The sequence below is a fragment of the Salminus brasiliensis genome, chromosome 3, assembly GCF_030463535.1.
Source record: "Salminus brasiliensis chromosome 3, fSalBra1.hap2, whole genome shotgun sequence".
Taxonomy (NCBI): Eukaryota; Metazoa; Chordata; class Actinopteri; order Characiformes; family Bryconidae; genus Salminus; species Salminus brasiliensis.
This window is the reverse complement of record NC_132880.1, coordinates 1,195,456-1,214,710: the sequence shown is the minus strand read 5'-3', so window position 1 is coordinate 1,214,710 and position 19,255 is coordinate 1,195,456. Positions and strand designations below refer to the sequence as shown.

Below are 19,255 nucleotides of genomic sequence, written 5' to 3'. Positions count from 1 at the left end.
CGAACATATGAAGACTGTTAGTCATTAGTAAGCAATTCCTGAGTTTACTGGGTTGATTACAAGCAGGTTTTCAGGTCGAAGGGGTTAATTAATATTCACTACAGAATGTATTAATTATTTTTCGAATGGGTACTGAATAATACACCATAAACACAGGGAAGTGATGTAGATACTGTAAACTACAGAGTAAATTCATAGTGGATACTAAACAATTGATAGCAAATAAATAAATAATACCTACCGAAAAGTAAATAATATCTACTAAATAATTCAAAGTGAATATTGATTACTTTGTAGTGATTACTGAGTTAAATTATAGTAGATATTAAATAATTCACAGTGGATCTTGAATAATTCATAGTAGATACTGAATAATTCATAGTGGATACTGAATAATTCATAGAGGGTCTTAAAATTTTTTACTGGATTCTGAATAATTCATAGTGGATACTGAATAATTCATAGAGGGTCTTAATTTTTTTTTACTGGATTCTGAATAATTCATAGTGGATACTGAATAATTCATAGTGAATACTGAATAATTCATAGTGGATACTGAATAATTCATAGTGAATACTGAATAATTCATAGTGGATACTGAATAATTCATAGAGGGTCTTAAATTTTCTTTACTGGATTCTGAATAATTTGTAGTGGATACTGAATAATTCATAGTGGATATTAAATCATTCATAGAAGGTCTTAAATAATTTGTAGTGGTTTCTCAATTAAATTGTAGTAGATTTATAGTAGATACTAAATAATTTTATTAGAGAATAATTATTAATATTATTAATAAATGATAAGTAATAAATCATTAGTTAGTTAGGTTGTTCGTTTGCTTGTTTGCTTAGTGAGCAGTGTGTTTCTCCATCAGCAGCACAAACAGTAGGCCCTCTGATGATCACCACCCAGTGACATCAGTGTAACACACACGCCACACCAGACCGCCCATGTACCTCTGAGGCGGTCAGTAAAATGACCTTCTGACACTCCACTGGGTGTTAGTGTGGGTGTGGGTGACAGAGGCAGCTTCAGTATTTTTGCTGAAGCTCTGTGATCCACAACCAGAGTAGCGCAGCGTGCTGATCTGAGAGCAGTGAGGAGGGTGAGGGTGTAGGAGAAGTGGAGGAGGTGTTGAGAAATGCTGTTATTACTCTACCGACCGGAAAGCCAGCAGAGGTGTCCCACAGGACATGCGCTCCACAGAGGCCTACAGACTGTTATTAACCCTTAAACGCACACACACACACACACACACACACACACACACACGCACACTTAACATGGAAATGCGTAGATATTTAACCCCTTAAATTCTAATGATGTTGATGGTGTGTGTGTGTGTGTGCTTTCCTCTCTGTTTTTTCAGTCAGTCAGACAAACTCCACAGCAGTGGCTCACAGCGTCCGCATGTCAGGTATGTGTGTGTGTGTGTGTGTGTGTTTATTTTTTCTCCAAATATAATTTAAGAGTTCTATGCTGGCTTCATCTGTCCACTCTTTCCAAAGCTGCTCTAGTTTATGGTCAAGGTCAAGGTCACGTTTGGGCATGCAGGTTCAGGGCAGTCACATGATGATGTGGATTTGCCTGTCTTACCGGCATATGGGCAGTTCTCTATAAGACTTCCAGAGCTCATCTTGACCTCCACAGTTCCCCTGAACTGCCATTTCCTGAGTCGGCACTGTAACCTGTCCCAAGATACTTTGCATAAGAATTTGCATATATAGCATATATGCATATTTATATATATATAAATGAATAAAAACACACAAGCTTGAGTCCATGCATTCTGCCTGTGTCTTTCAGTGAATCAACACCAGACAAACTCCACACCCATGACTCAAAGCGTCCGCACTTCAGGTATGTGTGTGTGTGTGACTTATTTTCAGTTGGTAGCTGTGTAACTAGCCACACTGTACGTCCAAATATTTGTGGACACCCCTTCTAATGAATGCATTAGGTCTGGAGCAGATCAACAAACATGCTGCCTAATGTCAGGTGTGGGCTAGAGGGGCAGAAAGCCCCCCAGCATTGAGCTGTGGAGCAGTGGAGGAGTGATCTCTGTCCCAATACTTTTGTCCATGTAGCAATACCAGTATATGTTTAATGTGTATTATGTGGATGTATATAAATATATATATGTATACAAAGATCCTGACATTGTATGAAATCCATTCTCTCTCTCTCTCTGTGTGTGTGTGTGTGTGTGTGTGTGTGTGTGTATAGCCAATCGTCCTGATTGGCTGTTGTACACCATTCCTTCCATTGCCTTTGTGCTTGGACTCCTGTTATTTACAATGATCTGCAAAACACAGCGCCGCAGAGAGAGTGAGTACACACACAAACACACACACACACACACACACACACACACACACACACACACACACACACACATAAACACACAACTGAAATGAAAAACACATGGATTGTCTCTCTTTCTATTGTTTTTATTTATTTATTTATTTTATTTATTGTTGTTGTTGTTGTTGTTGTTTACAGCTGCAGCAATCAGACGGGTCTCAGCTGTAAAGACAAACACTAACGGAACCACAGCTGAACCCAACAACACACGGTATTCTCACTCATTTACTACCTCTCTCTACCCTCTCTCTCTCCTCTTTCACTTTATCAGTTCAGCATGTTCAGTGTGTGTGTGTGTGTGTGTGTGTTTTGCAGTTCTGGATTCACTGGAGCCGAGTCGCAGGCAAAACCCAGCCTCTCAAAACGTGACTATTCATTCTCCAACGCTCTGATGTCCCACTGTGGGCTCTGCACTTGTCTGCCTGTGCTTAGAACTTAGTTTTGGTGGTTCTAGATAAATTGAGACGTTCCGTATGTTCTCTCGGAAGCTTGTAGCATAGAGCGGAGCGCCTGATCACCGTAAATCAGAACACGGTGGGGTAATTCCACTTTTCCTAGCTTTGTTAGTGGTTCATCTGATGTTCTGCCTGAGGCCTTCACTCCAGCTCCTGGAGTCCCAACCAATGGGAGAGCTCGCTTGGCTGTATCAGCCTAGATACCACAGAGAAGTCAGTCCTGATTGGACAGCTTCACAAGTTTAACCAAAAACTAAACTAAATAATGGCATTTAAACTGATGGATATGATTATTAGTAATATTCATAATAATAATTTCAGGTGTGTGTGTGTGTGTTCACAGAAGAGGCCCAGTCTTATGAGAATGTTTCAGCCGCCATCTACAACAATCAGGATAAAGTGACCTACTATGTAACCCAGGATGAAGGTCAGTGTGAGTGTGAGTGTGTGTGTGTGTGTGTGTGGGGGGGGGGTGTATTGGTGTGTATTGGTGTGTGTGTTACTAATTTCTATGTGTAATTTGTAGACTATATCAACCCTGATGCCATGGGTGATTATGTAACAATGCAAGAGGACAGCCAGAGTAACCACCTTCAGCTACCTCACAACATTACTGATGCAGGTACGTACACACACACACACACACACACACACACACACTAATCTAATATTATCTAATCTAAACTAATCTAATATAGTCTAATCTAACCTACTCTAATCTATTGTAATATAATATCTGATCTTATTTAACATAATCAAATCTAATGTTACCTAATCTAAACTAAAATAATCTAACTGAACCTGACCTATTCTAATAGAATCAAATTGAATCTAACCTAATCTAATCTAACCTAAACTAACATAACCTATTATAGTCAAATGTAATCTAACCTAATCTAATCTAACCTAAACTAATCAAACTGAATCAAATTTAATCGAACCTAACCTAACCTATTGTAGTCAAATCTAATCAAATCTAATCTAATTTAATCTTACCTATTGTACAATAATCTAATCGGACCTAATCTAATTGAATCTAACCTATTCTAATCAAATCAAATCTAATCTAACATAATCTAATCTAACCTAAACTAACCTAACCTATTATAGTCAAACGTAATCTAACTTAATCTAATCTAACCTATAGTAATTTAACCTAAACTAATCAAATTGAATCAAATTCAATTGAATCAATTCGATTCAAGAGAATTAATCGGACCTAGCCTAAGTGATTGTAGTCAATTAAATCAATGTAATCTAATCAAATCTAATCTAATTTAATCTTACCTATTGTACAATAATATAATTTGACCTAATCTAATTGAACCTAACCTATTCTAATCGAATCAAATCAATCTAAGATAATCTAATCTAACCTAAACTAATCAAACTGAATCAAATTTAATCGAACCTAAGCTAACCTAACCTAACCTAACCTATTATAGTCCAATGTAATCTAATCGAATCTAATCTAACCTATAGTAATTTAACCTAAATTAATCAAATTGAATCAAATTGAATCGAAATGGACCTAACCTATTCTAGTCAAATCTCATCTAATCTAATCTAATCAGACATGCTCGTTCTGTAACCCCGTCTCTCTCTCTGTAGATGGGGAGTCATATGAGAACATGGAAAACTGTGTTTATGCTCAGCCTCGCCACAGCGCACAGAAACACACAGTCAGCGCTGACGATGACGGTAACACACTCTTACACTGCTCACACTCTAAAAGCTGCGTCTGCGAGTTTCCTTCTGTCCGGCCTTTATTTACAGTCTGTAAGAGCTGAACTTATTCATCCTCATATAAATTCATCATTATATTTATCAATATTTATATTCTCATTATTTCATACGTCACAGAAGAACTCATACTGACTCCATCATTACAGTACAGATGGATATTTGCCTCTCTCTCTCTCTCTCTCTCTCTCCTCAGAGTCCTATGAGAATATGGAGGGCAACGTCTGTCCCTACAAGTCAAACCTTGCTACTCACAACAGCACAAACACCTTGGATGATGGTACGTGTGTGTGTGTGTGTCGTCCCATCTGACAAAGCCCTGTATTAAACTGTGTGTGTGTGTGTGTGTGTGAGCCCATCTGACGAAGCCCTGTATATACCTGTGTGTGTTTGTGTGTGTGTTTAGAGTCATATGAGCAAATGGACAGCATCCAGCCCCCGAGTGATGTCTGCATGGAGAGGGGCATAAGGGGAGAGAGTGAGCGGAGGGGCCGAGCGGGACGGGGCACAGTGGTACTTCAGACAGAGGACAGTGTAACAGAGGGAGCGAGCTCACACTGCTGGGTTCTGGTGTGCTACTCAGGAAGGTTTGATGAATTTGTGAAGGAATGAGCTGATGGGGGTGGTCTGCACATCTCTGCCACACATGACCGCTTACACTTTGAGAACCTCCCCCTTATTCAGGGTTAACTGTAGCAGGCCGAGGGGCGAGCGGCCACTGAAAAGCCTGTAACTTCATTCAGTGAATAAATCCAAAGTCCAGTGTATTTAATACAATTCTATACACATATCTAATATATATATATATAATATAAAATTTATGTGTGTAGAATTGTATTACTACACTTTATTGTACATATACATGTGTACAATTGTATAAATGGTATAGATGTATATGTATATCTCCAACAATATAGAATTGTATTAAATTATATATTGTTGCACACAAATATATATATATATATATATATATATATATATATATATATATATATATACACTATACATGTATGTGTGTGTGTATATATATATATATATATATATATATATATAATATTTTTGTTTGCTTTTGGTTGGAGCAATATATACATGTATCTATATCTCTAACAATATATATATATGTGTGTGTGTGTGTGTGTGTGTGTGTACTGACAAAAGCCAAGATTAAATAAATTATATGTAAATCTCCATAACTTTAAATATATAAATATGTACAAATAACCTGCTTTTATTATATATATATTGGCTGAAAATGGTGTGAGAGGAAACTGTAAAGTTTTGTCCCTTTATTGTTATATGTTATGTTATATATTCACTTATAATAATAATAATAATGATACTAAAGATCTCACAAAAATACCCAATAATAAAGGAAATCTGAACACAGCTAATATTTCTCCGCAGCTCTGTATAACTGCTGTATTATTGCTCAGTACCTGTAAAACAATATCTTGTAAAATAAACAGTTTGGACGATGTTTCTCGTGAATGAATGTGAAATAAACTGTTACATTACAGTAAACCGAGCGCCGTTATTGATGTAATACAGTGAGTGGATTTGTAGCACAAGCTCGTTCTGAGGGAGCAGATCTGCAAATATTTACAGAGTCGAAACTTCTATTAAATACAATTTATTACATCAACCACAATCATGAGCACGTATACAGACAAATCATAGAAGCAAAAGCAGACCGTACGGAACCTCCTCGCACGACGGGATGTGTGTCTCAAAGCTTTGTATATGTATTTCATCCATCAGCCACTCAAACCTCAAACCTTGCAGACAGCTGGACAAACAGTGCCACCTGTTGGGCCGGCTAAATTCCTACAGTCCTGAACAATAACAGTGCCCTGTGTTTCAGACAGAAGAGGACAAATTTGACAGTTCATGAGAACAGAGTGCTCGGATCATCCAGGCCACCAGGGTGCAGTAGCGCGCTCTGTGGCGGTAACTCCGCTCCCATCAACCTGACTTGACTTTAAAGTTTGTGGTGAAGCTCTTCACAAGTCAAATGAGGAGTGTTACAGTGGAGCAATGTAGGCTAATGTAGCTAATGAAGGCTCCTAGTAGCATGGCGCCAACTAGAGGCCTAAGTCATCACACAAGCTCCTCAAACCGGGTAGAGGGGAGTCCCGTGATCTCCCCTCTACTAGATAAGCGCCCCTTAGCAACATTAGCTTTGTAGCTCCAGTGTAACTCTAAAGCAGCAAACTCCAGACACCAGACATGTCTGGGCTGATCGACTACATTTGGGGTGGGGTGGGGGTGGGGTTGGAGTTATCTCTGCATAATTTAATGGTTTACATTTTTAAACAGAGTCATTCAGAGTGGGCTGGTGTGAAACGCCCCAGATCTGCTCACAATGGAGATGAACGGACGTCTGAAAAATAAGAGTTCTGAGAAGGGTTTGGTCTACAACTCCCTTCAGGGTGGAGGGATACATGCAGAGTGCTGGGTAACAAAGTAGTCCCCAGAAATCGGTCACTACTTTACCATCATCAACATAAAATCCATCCATTTAAACCTCAGAAGACACGCGTCGGTTCACCGGTGGGTCTGGATAGTCAATAACGTGGCTGTATTGGTGTTGTAGTCATGGCGACAAGGCCTGGTTCGATTCGCCACCACCGGTAGGATATCGGAGATGGTGATTTTCTCGAACCCCCCTCCCCCTTCCCCCTCTCTGACCGACTGCTATTCAACCACCGAATTATGCAGAGAATCCAGAAAATTGGCGAAATTCCCCTTCTGAACTGTACACCACCTGCTCAGTGCTGGATCTGGAGTTCTCCACCCCTTTCTATCGTCAAATAGCAGAGCAGACAATGGATCTGTTTATAGTCGGACGGTTCCCCATCCCCAACTCTTCACTTCTACTGCCCTCATCATCAAACCTCTCCATCTTCCATCTTCCCTCGTCCCCTTCACTCCACACCACCCCCACCCTCCCCCTGCCTCAGTCACAGCATCTTAACCCCAGCTGTGCTGGTCCTCGTCAGTGGCCTTCAGGATCTCCGTCACCAGGCCCGTCCCGATGGTCTTGTTTCCATCTCTCAGAGTGAACCTCTGACCTGTCTCCAGAACCATGGGCTGCCGGAGTGTCAGGACCAGGGAAGTGTCCTCACCGGGCATGACCATCTCCTACACACACACACACACACACACACACACACACACACACACAGATTAAGATCCATCAAATCAGACAGATAAGGAGAAAGAGAAAGAGAGAGCGAGCGAGAGAGAGCCAGAGCGAGAGAGAGCGAGAGAGCGAGAGAGAGCGAGAGAGAGCGAACGAGAGAGAGAGAGCCAGAGCGAGAGAGAGCGAGAGAGAGAGAGCGAGAGCGAGAGCGCGCGCGAGAGAGAGGGCGCGAGAGTGTGGGTACCTACCTTCTGGTCAGGTAGCTGTATTCTGCAGGCCATGTCCCATGTCAGAGAGAACATGACAGGCATGAAGTTTGTGACAAATGGTTTGTGTCTCCCTCCTTCTTCCTTACTCAGAATATACACCTGCGCGTGCGCACACACACACACACACACACACACACACACACACACACACACACACACACACACACACACACACACACACAAAATCAATCAATCAAATAATCAATCAACTTCAACACATTCCAGCACCCATCCATCCAAAAGTGTAACTCATACTCCTGCACATACACTATGTCCAAATATATGTGGACAGCCCTTCTAATGAACGCATTCAGCTACTTTAAGCTGCACCCATTGCTGACACAAATGTGCAAATGCACACACACAGCTTGCCTAGTCCCTGTAGAGAAGTAATACTGCCAATAGAATAGGACTCTCTGGAGCAGATGGCTCCATGCTGCCTAATGCCAGGCGTGGACTAGTAGAGGGGTGTAAAGCCCCCCAGCATTGAGCTGTGGAGCAGTGGAATAACTGTGTTCTCTGGAATGATGGATGGTGGAGCTCCATCCAGCAGTCCAAAGTCTTCTTCTCTGAACAGTAGAGACAGCTACTCCAATAAAAGTAGCAGAAACGCAATAAGCAGGTGTCCAAATACTTTTGTCAATACAAAAATACACACACACCTGTGCTCTGACTTTCTGGTGTGGTTGAATGGATCCTGGTTTGCACATCACCATCCCCCTCCTCACATCCTCTCTCTTCAGCCCTCGAACCAGAGCTCCCAGATTATCCCCAGCTTCAGCCCGGTCCAAAGACTGGTGGAACATCTCAATACCTGAGAGACGGCGAGAGCCAATCTTTAGGACATCACAGGCATGAAGAATTCACGGGTCAGTTTGCAGTCGATTCGAGGAACCGCTCACCTGTAACGACCGACTTGGTCAAGCGGTTGTGTCCCACGAACTCACAATCGTCCCCCTTCTTGATCACCCCTCTCTCCAGAGTGCCCACGACTACCGTACCACGACCTGCACGCAGGAAACACACACCGTTACACACACACACACACACACACACACTACAGCACATCTGACTGCACCACTATGACCTGCACACAGGAAGCACACTCTCACACCTTCTCTCTCTGTCTCTGTCTCTCACCTGGGATAGAGTAGACGCCCTCTATGGGCAGAAGGAAGGGTTTGTCCAGTTCTCTCTTTGGGAGAGGGATGTATTCGTCCACCACCTGCAGCAGCTTCATTACAGCATCCACACCCAATTCTGGCTGCTTATTCTAGAACACACACACACACACACACAGTTATTGATATAGATTACGGTCCATCCATCCCTGTGTCCAGACTGATACTCTATCCATCCAGTCGAGCATGCACTCCAGCTGTCCATTTGTCTGTCTGTCTGTCCGTCCGTCCGTCCATCCACCAGGCTATCAATCCCCTATTGACAATCATCTACTGATAAATATTACTATCCATCCATTCATGCTGTCAGCTGTCTGTCCGTCCGTCCGTCCAAATCAGCTCCATCTATTCAACCATCCATCTGTCCAGTGCTGCATTCGCCTAGGCGATCATCTTTAACCTCCATCCACCACCACCCCCACCCCCCCAGCACCCGCCTGTACCTCCAGTGCACAGAGGGCAGATCCGATGACCACAGGCGTGTTCTCGCCCTCATAGCCGAACTCCGTGAGGAGCTCCCTGATCTCCAGCTCCACCAGGTCCAGCATCTCCTTGTCCTCCACTGCATCTGCTTTATTCACAAACACCACCACGTGCTCCACCCCGATCTGCCTCGCCAGCAGGAGGTGCTCACGCGTCTGGGGCATCTGACCATCTGTCGCCGCGACAACCAGGATGCAGCCATCTAGCTGAGCCGTGCCTGTGATCATGTTCTAGAGAGAGAGAGAGAGAGAGAGAGAGAGAGAGAGAGAGAGAGAGAGAGAAAATTAGCTAATTTTGAACTGCATTGATGCTATTGTACCAGGCATGCACAAGCCTGTGTGTGTGTGTGTGTGTGTGTGTGTGTGTGTGTGTTTGTGTTTACCTTGACGTAGTCAGCATGTCCAGGGCAGTCAGTGTGTGCATAGTGCCGGTTGGCGGTGGTGTATTCCACATGCGAGGCATTGATGGTGATTCCTCTGGCTTTCTCCTCAGGAGCGTTATCAATGTCCTCATACTTCTTATACCGTGCTCCACCAGCCTCCGCCAGGACTAACACACACACACACACACACACACATATTAGTACTGTATTACAGTCTGTCAGAGTGAGGATGTGGATCATATGAACATTACAGAGCATTATAGAGCGCCCCCTACGCTTCCTGTAGTCTATTACAGTCTGTCAGAATGAGCGTGTGGATCATATGAACATTATAGAGCATTATACAGCGCCCCCTACGCTTCCTGTAGTGTATTACAGTCTGTCAGAATGAGTGTGTGGATCATATGAACATTATAGAGCATTATATAGCGCCCCCTACACTTCCTGTAGTGTATTACAGTCTGTCAGAATGAGAGAGTGGACTATATGAACATTATGGAGTGGTCACCTTTGGTGATGGCAGCAGTGAGTGTGGTCTTCCCGTGGTCTACGTGACCAATGGTGCCAATGTTGACGTGAGGCTTATCTCGGGAGAAGACTTTCTTTGCATCGGTTGCAAAATTCCTCCGGCTGAGGGGCACTGCACACTGAGAGAGAGAGAGAGAGAGAGAGAGAGAGAGAGAGAGAGAGAGAGAGATTAGCAGGAGTTTCTGGGCGAGCAAATCAGCTGGCCGGGTTCTTTGTTAGGGTCAGTAATGCTGTACTGCAGCAGATACTCACCAGTTTTAAGGAGCTGTGCAGGACGCTGGACGAGGTCAGCTGCAGGGCTGATGATGAAGAGAAAAGGGGAAAACATCAACAACCACTGAAACCGAGACACACACACACACACACACACACACACACACACACACACACACACACTCTCTCTTTATCCCTTTGAATCCCACAGACTGTTCTCTGCTACTGTACCTTTAAGGCTGATGTATGCAAATGGGCTCTGTTCTGATTTACTGTCCTGTTATTTTCAGTGTGAGTGGCGTCAAATACTCTACATTTACAGTAATGATGCATTTAGGACACAGCCCATGTCTAACACAGTTATTTGTTACTGTACTATTGTACAGGCCATGTCTTCAACACTTACAGCACCTTTAATAGTGGACTCCCTTACAGTAAGGGGTCATTTAGGACACAGCCCATGTCCTACACACCATATCACATTTATTAGTGCACTAGATTTACAGCAGACAGTGAGTAGGAGTGCAGCTCAAGTCTTCAACCCTTCAGCATCTTTATTAGTGGACTAGTTTACAGTAAGGGGTCAATTAGGACACAGCCCCTGTCCAACACGCTTAATAATGCACGACCTTTACAATGAGGAAGCTTTTGCTATATAAGCCATGTTTATATCACATCTATGGCGACAGCAAATGGGTCATTTGGGACACAGCCCATGCCTAACACAGCAGAACACCCTAAAGAGTGCACTAGATTTCCGGTGATACGGAGGTATGCAGCCCACGTCTGTAACACTACAGCACCTGTAACACCTCCTGGGGTTCTAGTACCCCGGACATCTCCGCAGGGGTACGGGGGGAAGGGTTTTACGGGGTGCACAAAGTCATGTTCTCGCGCTCTGCACGGCTGGACTGTGACCTTGCATCCACGCGCTGCAGTGATCGCAGCCTCGCGCACGCCCTCTCCTCATCACTCTCGCGCTCTCTCAGCACCAACAGCGTCTCTGCAACCGGCTCCGGCTCCGGCTCCGGCTCTCAACGCCCCCAAAACACACACACACTCCCCCGAACCCCGCCGGTCCCGGCGAATCTTACCGGAGAAACCCGCGCGGAGAACCACGAGCGCAGCCATTTCCGAGGGACGAAACGAGGCTCTGCGCATGCGCGTGAACATAACCACACTGACTGCAACGTAAACATTATAATACAGTGACCCTCTAATAAAGAAGGGCTTGTGTGTGTGTGTGTGTGTGTGTGTGTGTGTGTGTGTGTGTGTATTTAAGTTATTAAAAGACATTAAAAGTAGCTAGATAAAAGTTAATTACCTGTTGTATTTATTTTGTATTAATTTTTTTCACATTATCGTTTTTGTTCTCATTGTTTTTGTGTATTCTATCTTAAAAGTGTGGTTATTATTATTATTATTATTATTATTATTATTAGTAGTAGTAGTAGTAATAGAAGTAGTATTCAATTTTGTTATTTAGCGTCTTTGCTTATTATTATGTATTTGTTATTGTTGTTTAATTGGTGTGTTATTATTGTATAATTGTTTATTGTTCTAAATAATTTGTATTTGTTCTGTGTTGAGGTTATAAATGAGTTTTAAGTTTAACTATTTTTTATGTTGGATGTTCTTTAAATCGCTGTTTCATGATGTTCTGTATTAGCACTGTAAGGGATGAAATATAGATTCTAATTTTTTTCTTTTTAAAGTATATTGTTTTACATTGTGTTTCCAAATCCAACATAAATCTCTGCAAAATGTATAAAGAGAAACATGAAAACATCCATTGAAATCGAGAAATGATCAAAAGAAGGGAAAGTAAGACTGAAGTACAGGGGAATTGACCGGAGGGTGTTTAAGCGTCATTACGGTAAACCGAGTGAACGTCATCACAGAGCGCGGCTCGCTGGCTGTCACGCTGGTAAACTGCTCGCAGCGACCAGAGAGTCTGAGAACCTTCCAGAGAAACGGAGCTGTACCTTATACACACACACACACACACACACACACACACACACACACACACACACACACACACTCCCTCACACACACTCCCTCACACACACACTGATCACTGAAGCGCAGGATCTCAGGATAAACAGAGGAGCAGAGGACAGGCCGGCCTAGAGGTAAGGATGTTGGGGTTCTGAGTGTACTGTGTGTGTGTGTGTGTGTGTGTGTGTGTGTGTGTGTGTTATTATATTTGTCTGAATCTACAGAGAGTCCTGTACGAGGTCCTGCACTGGTACTGGTACTGGTTCTGGTACATGTGGTAGTGTTACTGGTACTGTTCCTACTGTTACTGTGCTATTACTGTTAGTTCTAATGTAGGTGTACTGGGACTGTTAGTGGACTGGGACTGTTAGTGGACTGGGACTGTTAGTGGACTGGGACTGTTAGTGGACGGGGACTGTTAGTGGACTGGGACTGTTAGTGGACGGGGACTGTTAGTGGACTGGGACTGTTAGTGGACGGGGACAGGAACTGTAAGTGGACTGGGACTGTTAGTGGACTGGGACTGTTAGTGGACGGGGACTGTTAGTGGACGGGGACTGTTAGTGGACGGGGACAGGGACTGTAAGTGGACTGGGACTGTTAGTGGACGGGGACTGTTAGTGGACGGGGACGGGGACTGTTAGTGGACGGGGACTGTTAGTGGACGGGGACGGGGACTGTTAGGGGACGGGGACTGTTAGTGGATTGGGACTGTTAGTAGACTGGGACGGGGACTGTTAGTGGACGGGGACAGGGACTGTTAGGGGACGGGGACTGTTAGTGGATTGGGACTGTTAGTGGACTGGGACGGGGACTGTTAGTGGACGGGACTGTTAGTGGACGGGGACAGGGACTGTTAGTGGACGGGGACAGGGACTGTTAGTGGACGGGGACTGGGATTGTTAATGGACTGGGACTGTTAGTGGACGGGGACTGGGATTGTTAATGGACTGGGACTGTTAGTGGACAGGGACAGGGACTGTTAGTGGACGGGGACTGGGATTGTTAATGGACTGGGACTGTTAGTGGACAGGGACTGGGACTGTTAGTGGACGGGGACTGTTAGTGGACGGGGACTGTTGGTGGACTGTTGCTGTTCCTGGCAGACAGTGTTATTGTACTTTTACGGGACTGGGACTCGTACTGGTACTGTTGTTGTACTATTACTGGGACCTAGAAATTGTTCTCTTCATAACAAAATTTGGAAAGCAGGGTCCTGAGCGCTGGGTCCTGAGCGCTGGGTCCTGAGCGCTGGGTCCGGAGCGCTGGGTCCGGAGCGCTGGGTCCGGAGCGCTGGGTCCGGAGCGCTGGGTCCTGAGCGCTGGGTCCGGAGCGCTGGGTCCTGAGCGCTGGGTCCTGAGCATGTTAAAGAGTTTAGCCGATCAGTGGCAGCTCATCAGACCCAGGTATCAAACCCAGAACCCAGTGATCCGTAATCTAGGTCTGCAGGACAGCTGAAGAGCATGGATCTGTGATCGCTGCTGACCGCTGGTCAGATTTATTGATCATTAATTGGTGATCGGTTTCCCACTCTGTGTTCAGATGGCTGAAGGGAACAGACGTCACCCTCAGAATTTGCAGGGAGTTCTGCGATTGGCTGTTGGAGCTGGCTCCGCCTCCGACGGCCCCACAGCCAATGAGCCGATGTCACAGGAGGTAATGTTCAGTTTTCCTTACGACTCCTCATCTCAACAGCTTCATCACTCATCTGTTTTTTTAGTTAGAATTTTTAATAACGAGTTATTAAATGTTTAATAATCAATTAATTCAGTTTATTTGTATTAAAGTCCAAATTGTGTGTGTGTGTAGAGGTTGGAGTTCCTGCGGGGGGCGCTGGCGGAGGTGTGTAAAGGGCAGATGGACGAGGTGGAGCAGATGAAGCGGTGTGTGTCGGTGCTGCTGCGGGACGAGGGAGAGATGGAGGGAGAGGGAGGAGACGAGGAAGAGGAGGAGGAGGATGAAAGAGAGGCCGCACTGGAGTTGCTCTCTGATCTCTGCGAGAATCTGGACAATGCAAGAGGTGTGTGTGCGATTTAGGCCCCGCCCACAAAACATTTTTGGTGACTCAATAATGATCGTCATTGATCGTCCACTCTTGATGATGCATCCTGTGGGCAGTGGCGGCTCATCGGTCAGAGCTCCGGGCTATTGATGACAGGGTTGTGGGTTCGATACCCGGGCTCGGCAAGCTGCCACTGTTGGGTCACCCTCTTCTCCCTCCGGGCGCCGCAACAATGGCTGCCCACCGCTCTGGGCATGTGTGCTCACTGTCCACTGTGTGTGTTTCACTGGTGTGTGTGTGTGTGTGTGTGTGTGTGTGTGTTCACTGCACGGATGGGATAAAAGCATTTATGTTCACCTGCTTTATCTGTTCTGATGAGACAGTATGAAAACAAACATTATGATCATATGAGGATTAAAAGGAGTATGTATGCTTATGTGTTTCTCTCTGTGTGTGTGTGTGTGTGTGTGTGTGTGTGTGTGTGTGTGTGTGTGTGTTTCAGACCTGATGAAGATGGGCGGTTTGGACGTGTGTGTATCTCAGTGTTTGTGTCACTCGGAGGCTGGGGTGCGCTGGAGAGCGGCTCAGCTCATTGCCAGCTGTGCCCAGAACATGCCAGAGGTGCAGGAGTACCTGCTTCAGCAGGGGGCGCTAAAAACATTGCTGCAGTTAACTGACCACGACGCACACCCCACCGTCCGCGTCAAAGCACTCTACGCTGTGTCCTGTAAGTCAAGAGTGTGTGTGTGTGTGTGTGTGTGTGTGTGTGTGTGTGTGTGTGTGCAGTTAAAATTGCTACAGCATGTCAAAACAACATACATATGTAGAGAAGAAGTACTGCCAATAGAATAGGACTCTCTGGAGCAGATCAGCATCATGACCCTATTGGCTCTGTGCCTAGACTGAGAGAGAGGCATGGCCTAGAGGGGTATAAAGCCCCCCAGCATTGAGGAGCTGTGGAGCAGTAGAAGAACTGTGTTCTCTGGAATGATGTTGGTGGAGCTCCACCCAGTACTTTTGGGATGCTGAGTTGGGGATGATGAGGTGGGGTGGTGATCATCCTCCAACATCTAATACCAGACCTCACTAATACCAATCTTGTCGCTAAATGCAATCAAATGCTCACAGCAATGCTCTACTCAAAATCTAGTAGAGCGTCTAGAGAGTCATCTTCTCTGGACAGTAGAGACAGTTACTCCAACCAAAGCAGGATACACTCTTTTAATAACCTTGATTTTAGAAGAAATGAAGTGAATGAGCAGGTGTCCCAATACTTTTGTCCATTTATTAAAAACACTGTATATTAATATATATATGTGTGCGCGTGTGCGTGTGTGTGATCTCTTCCAGGCTTGGTGCGGGAGCAGGAAGCAGGTCTGCGGGAGTTCCTGTCTCATGATGGTTTCTCGGTGCTGATGAGGGGGATGCAGGCGGAGAGCGAGAAACTCCGAACCAAGTCAGCCTTCTTGCTCCTCAACCTTCTTACCAGTCACCCCGAACACAAAGGTGAGAGAGAGAGAGACAGAGAGACTCTTTATGTGGTTAATAGTCCATATCACCTACCCTACTAATATCTCCCTTCTCTCTGTCTGTCTGTCTGTCTGTCTGTCTGTCTCTCTCTCTCAGACACAGTGCTGTGTATGGGAATGGTGCAGCAGTTAGTTGCAGTGCTGCGTTCTCCTCACTCCTCAGTGCACGAGCATGTCGTTGGTGTCCTCTGCTGGTGAGTAGAGTTACTGCAGCTAACTTTCAACTCTATACTCTCATTAATGTGTATATTAAACTTGTGTGTGTGTGTGTGTGTGTGTGTGTGTGTGTGTGTGTGTGTGTGTGTGTGTGTGTGTGTGCGCGCGCAGTTTAGTTGAGGAATCAGAGCGCGGTGTATCAGACTGTAGGGATCCGTCCCTGGGACTGGAGGAGCTGCTTAACCAGAAGGTCCAGGAGCTGCAGGGCCGAGAGGAGAGCCAGGTACAGTCACTGGTCTGATCATGGTCCAGTCCTTTTCATGGTTTTGCCATGGCCATCATATTTTGAATGTGTAATTAATGTCTAATAACGAATCTCTCGATCTGAAGGAGGAGCTGGAGTTTTGTGAGCGTTTGCGGGCAGCCTGTTTCCGAGGGCAGCCGCCGGAGGATGGCGGGATGGACCGCTGACGTGTTTCGGAAGGCCGATGGTGACCCCTGCTGTGCAGCGGTTGGTCAAGCTGCACGTTGGTTAGCAGACTGAAAAAAGACTATGAGGTCTCATCAAACACACATTCAGCTTGTTCGGCTGATTGTACAGTACAAACCCGTAGACCCATATTTCTGAGGAAAGGTTAATGTGATGTCGAGAGTCACTGTGGTTTGTGGACACAGTCACGCAGTGTGTATCACCTTTACTTCTGTACTGTAAATGAATCAATAAAATGACTCTTTTTTTTCCTGATTTCAACATAGATTGTGTGTGTGTGTGTGTGTGTGTGTGTTCCTTTTCTTTTCTCACACTCGCTCTGACTCTCATGTCCTGCTGATTTGGCTGAGTTTGAATAAATTGAGGCTGGAAGGGATTCGTTTGAATGAGTCAGCTTTCTTGATTCTCTTGCTTTCAGTAAATTTCAACAGAATCCAGGAGCGGACACAGTTTCAGTAAAGTATTCGGACGCCGCCGGCTGTCAGCGGTTGGCTACAGTAGCCTAACCCACACTGCCTCACTGAGCTAAACCATAAAACCATGTTTCTATACAAACTGACCCCAAAACACACTGAGTTCACACACACACACATCTGCTTTTTTTTTTTTTTTTTTAGATATTTACTGACTGAGACGTTCCTGTTAAAACCTACCCCTGAAATGCCCTGCTCCATGTAGCCCACTCCCTGCCCTCAGAGCAGCTGGGCTCTGCTGGAGGGGCTGCTTAGCAAACTCACAAGTTCACATCACTCCGGCACTCAGGAGTCACTTAGCTGGCCGAGCAGGGAAGCCTCATAGCTGCGATGTAGAGTCACTCCGGTGGCAGGCCTGGGAAACATGTGAGCCACAAACGTCTTGATGCCAGATACCACAGCTGGACACCATCAGAGGTTTGTGTAGTCCATGTCTCAAAGGGTTAGCGCTGTGTAGGGTTAACCTACTCAATATTAGACAGGTGTTTTTGTTGTTAGAACAGGAATTTCTTTATTGCTGCTCACAAATATTGCATCACTTTTAATTGGAAGCTCACAAATGAGACCACGCCACTTGGCCAGCTCTACAGGGATTGTGGAACAGGCGAGTGCAATAAGGCTCACTGTACAGTTCCCCACCAAAGCTAGAACCCACACGCTGGTTCACAGGAGGTGAAGCTTCTGGAGTCAAGTGTATGAAGTAAAAAAGTTACTGGGAAGGTCATCTAGGACCAAGCCTAGATGAAGAGCCCTGAACACCTGTGGTGTTTATGGTAAAGCAACACTGCAGTCAGTAAACAGCAGTGCTGAACCACGACTGTTAGAGCTCGGCCTTCAGTTCAGGCCATAAAGGTTAATATCCTGATTGGATAATTTTCCATTTAGGATTTGGGCACATTTAACCCTCATTCCAAACTAAACTCAGTTAAATATAAGCTTGTCCCAAACAGTGGTGTTTATACACTAGTCTGAATATACTGTATATATATACATATATTTTTACAAGTATATATATATATATGCAATCTAGACTAGACAAGACTTGCTCTTTTGCACCAGCAGTGGTGCTGACAGGCTACTAAAAAAGTTTCTTTGGCCTGAACTGAAGGTCACACTCAGCTCACCCCTAATAACCCCATAGGCATTATTAATATGGAGCTGCCCCCCTTTGCTCTACCAGCAGAGTTTATACACCTGTGCCTGAATGGCACTGAATCACACACCTGAATTCAATGATTAAGAGATGTGTCCCAATACTTTTGTCCTTATAGTGTGGATGTAGTTTGGACGTGTTTATTTCCATGTGTGTTATCTCATATAACATTATTTGACCTCTTGACCTTTCAGTACTTTTTCCTTATATTAGGAAATTATTACTTATATGACTTATAATAGCTTATTCAATGCAAATTTCTGTGCCACATAAGACCGAGAGAGAGCGAGAGAGAGAGAGCGTGCATGAGGTACTCCCCCAACACGAACACACGTCTGTTTTACATGTGTTTGAATAGTTGACCGAGCAGAGACTGTTTATTCACTGTAGGGTCTCAGGCAAAACACACAGACAGGCCCCATTTAGTACAAGTGGAATAGTGGTAGACCTAAGCTGTAGAGCTGGTTAACCTTCCGTCCCTCAGGCAATAGGCCCTAAACCTAACCCAGACCCTAAACCCTAACATTAATCCAACCCCTAACCCTGACCCAGCACCTAGTATTAATGAAATAATGGTCAGTGATAGTCCTATGGTTTGACCAGCATGTTATGCAGCAGCAGATGATGAGCTGCTGTCAGTAGCTGTAGGCTTCTAGTATTCACCAGGTGGAGATACTAGGTTTTAAAA

General features: G+C 44.7%; 3 protein-coding genes across 4 annotated transcripts in view; 2 read left to right on the top strand and 1 right to left on the bottom strand.

The window, feature by feature from the left end:
• LOC140551140 (uncharacterized) overlaps positions 1-5,341 on the top strand; it is a 5,942-nt gene extending 601 nt beyond the window's left edge. The window contains exons 2-11 of the mRNA XM_072674507.1: positions 1,373-1,420; positions 1,810-1,863; positions 2,230-2,331; positions 2,506-2,578; positions 2,683-2,732; positions 3,166-3,249; positions 3,349-3,444; positions 4,434-4,523; positions 4,762-4,845; positions 4,972-5,341. Of these exons, the coding sequence (XP_072530608.1) occupies positions 1,373-1,420; positions 1,810-1,863; positions 2,230-2,331; positions 2,506-2,578; positions 2,683-2,732; positions 3,166-3,249; positions 3,349-3,444; positions 4,434-4,523; positions 4,762-4,845; positions 4,972-5,177 (887 nt within the window). The 3' untranslated portion in view covers positions 5,178-5,341. The remainder of the gene's footprint in view (positions 1-1,372; positions 1,421-1,809; positions 1,864-2,229; positions 2,332-2,505; positions 2,579-2,682; positions 2,733-3,165; positions 3,250-3,348; positions 3,445-4,433; positions 4,524-4,761; positions 4,846-4,971) is intronic.
• Positions 5,342-6,179: 838 nt separating this feature from the next.
• Positions 6,180-11,936, bottom strand: tufm (Tu translation elongation factor, mitochondrial). Its single transcript, XM_072674506.1, has 10 exons — positions 11,858-11,936; positions 10,803-10,849; positions 10,531-10,669; positions 10,023-10,189; positions 9,601-9,870; positions 9,117-9,249; positions 8,879-8,983; positions 8,639-8,790; positions 7,956-8,075; positions 6,180-7,706 (listed from the first exon to the last, which is right to left on the bottom strand). Exons 1-10 carry the CDS (start codon positions 11,934-11,936, stop codon positions 7,536-7,538), a joined length of 1,383 nt encoding a protein of 460 aa, XP_072530607.1. The 3' UTR covers positions 6,180-7,535.
• A 758-nt stretch (positions 11,937-12,694) lies between these two features.
• On the top strand, positions 12,695-17,206 carry hspbp1 (HSPA (heat shock 70kDa) binding protein, cytoplasmic cochaperone 1). Of its 2 annotated transcripts, XM_072674503.1 has the most exons (8): positions 12,695-12,898; positions 14,307-14,420; positions 14,574-14,784; positions 15,269-15,493; positions 16,117-16,272; positions 16,393-16,489; positions 16,623-16,734; positions 16,842-17,206. In XM_072674503.1, exons 2-8 carry the CDS (start codon positions 14,307-14,309, stop codon positions 16,920-16,922), a joined length of 996 nt encoding a protein of 331 aa, XP_072530604.1. In that variant the 5' UTR covers positions 12,695-12,898; the 3' UTR covers positions 16,923-17,206. The 2 variants fall into 2 exon arrangements, with proteins under 2 accessions (XP_072530604.1, XP_072530605.1); XM_072674504.1 differs by lacking the exon at positions 16,842-17,206 and having other exon boundaries at positions 16,628-16,700.
• The last annotated feature ends 2,049 nt before the right edge of the window (positions 17,207-19,255 follow it).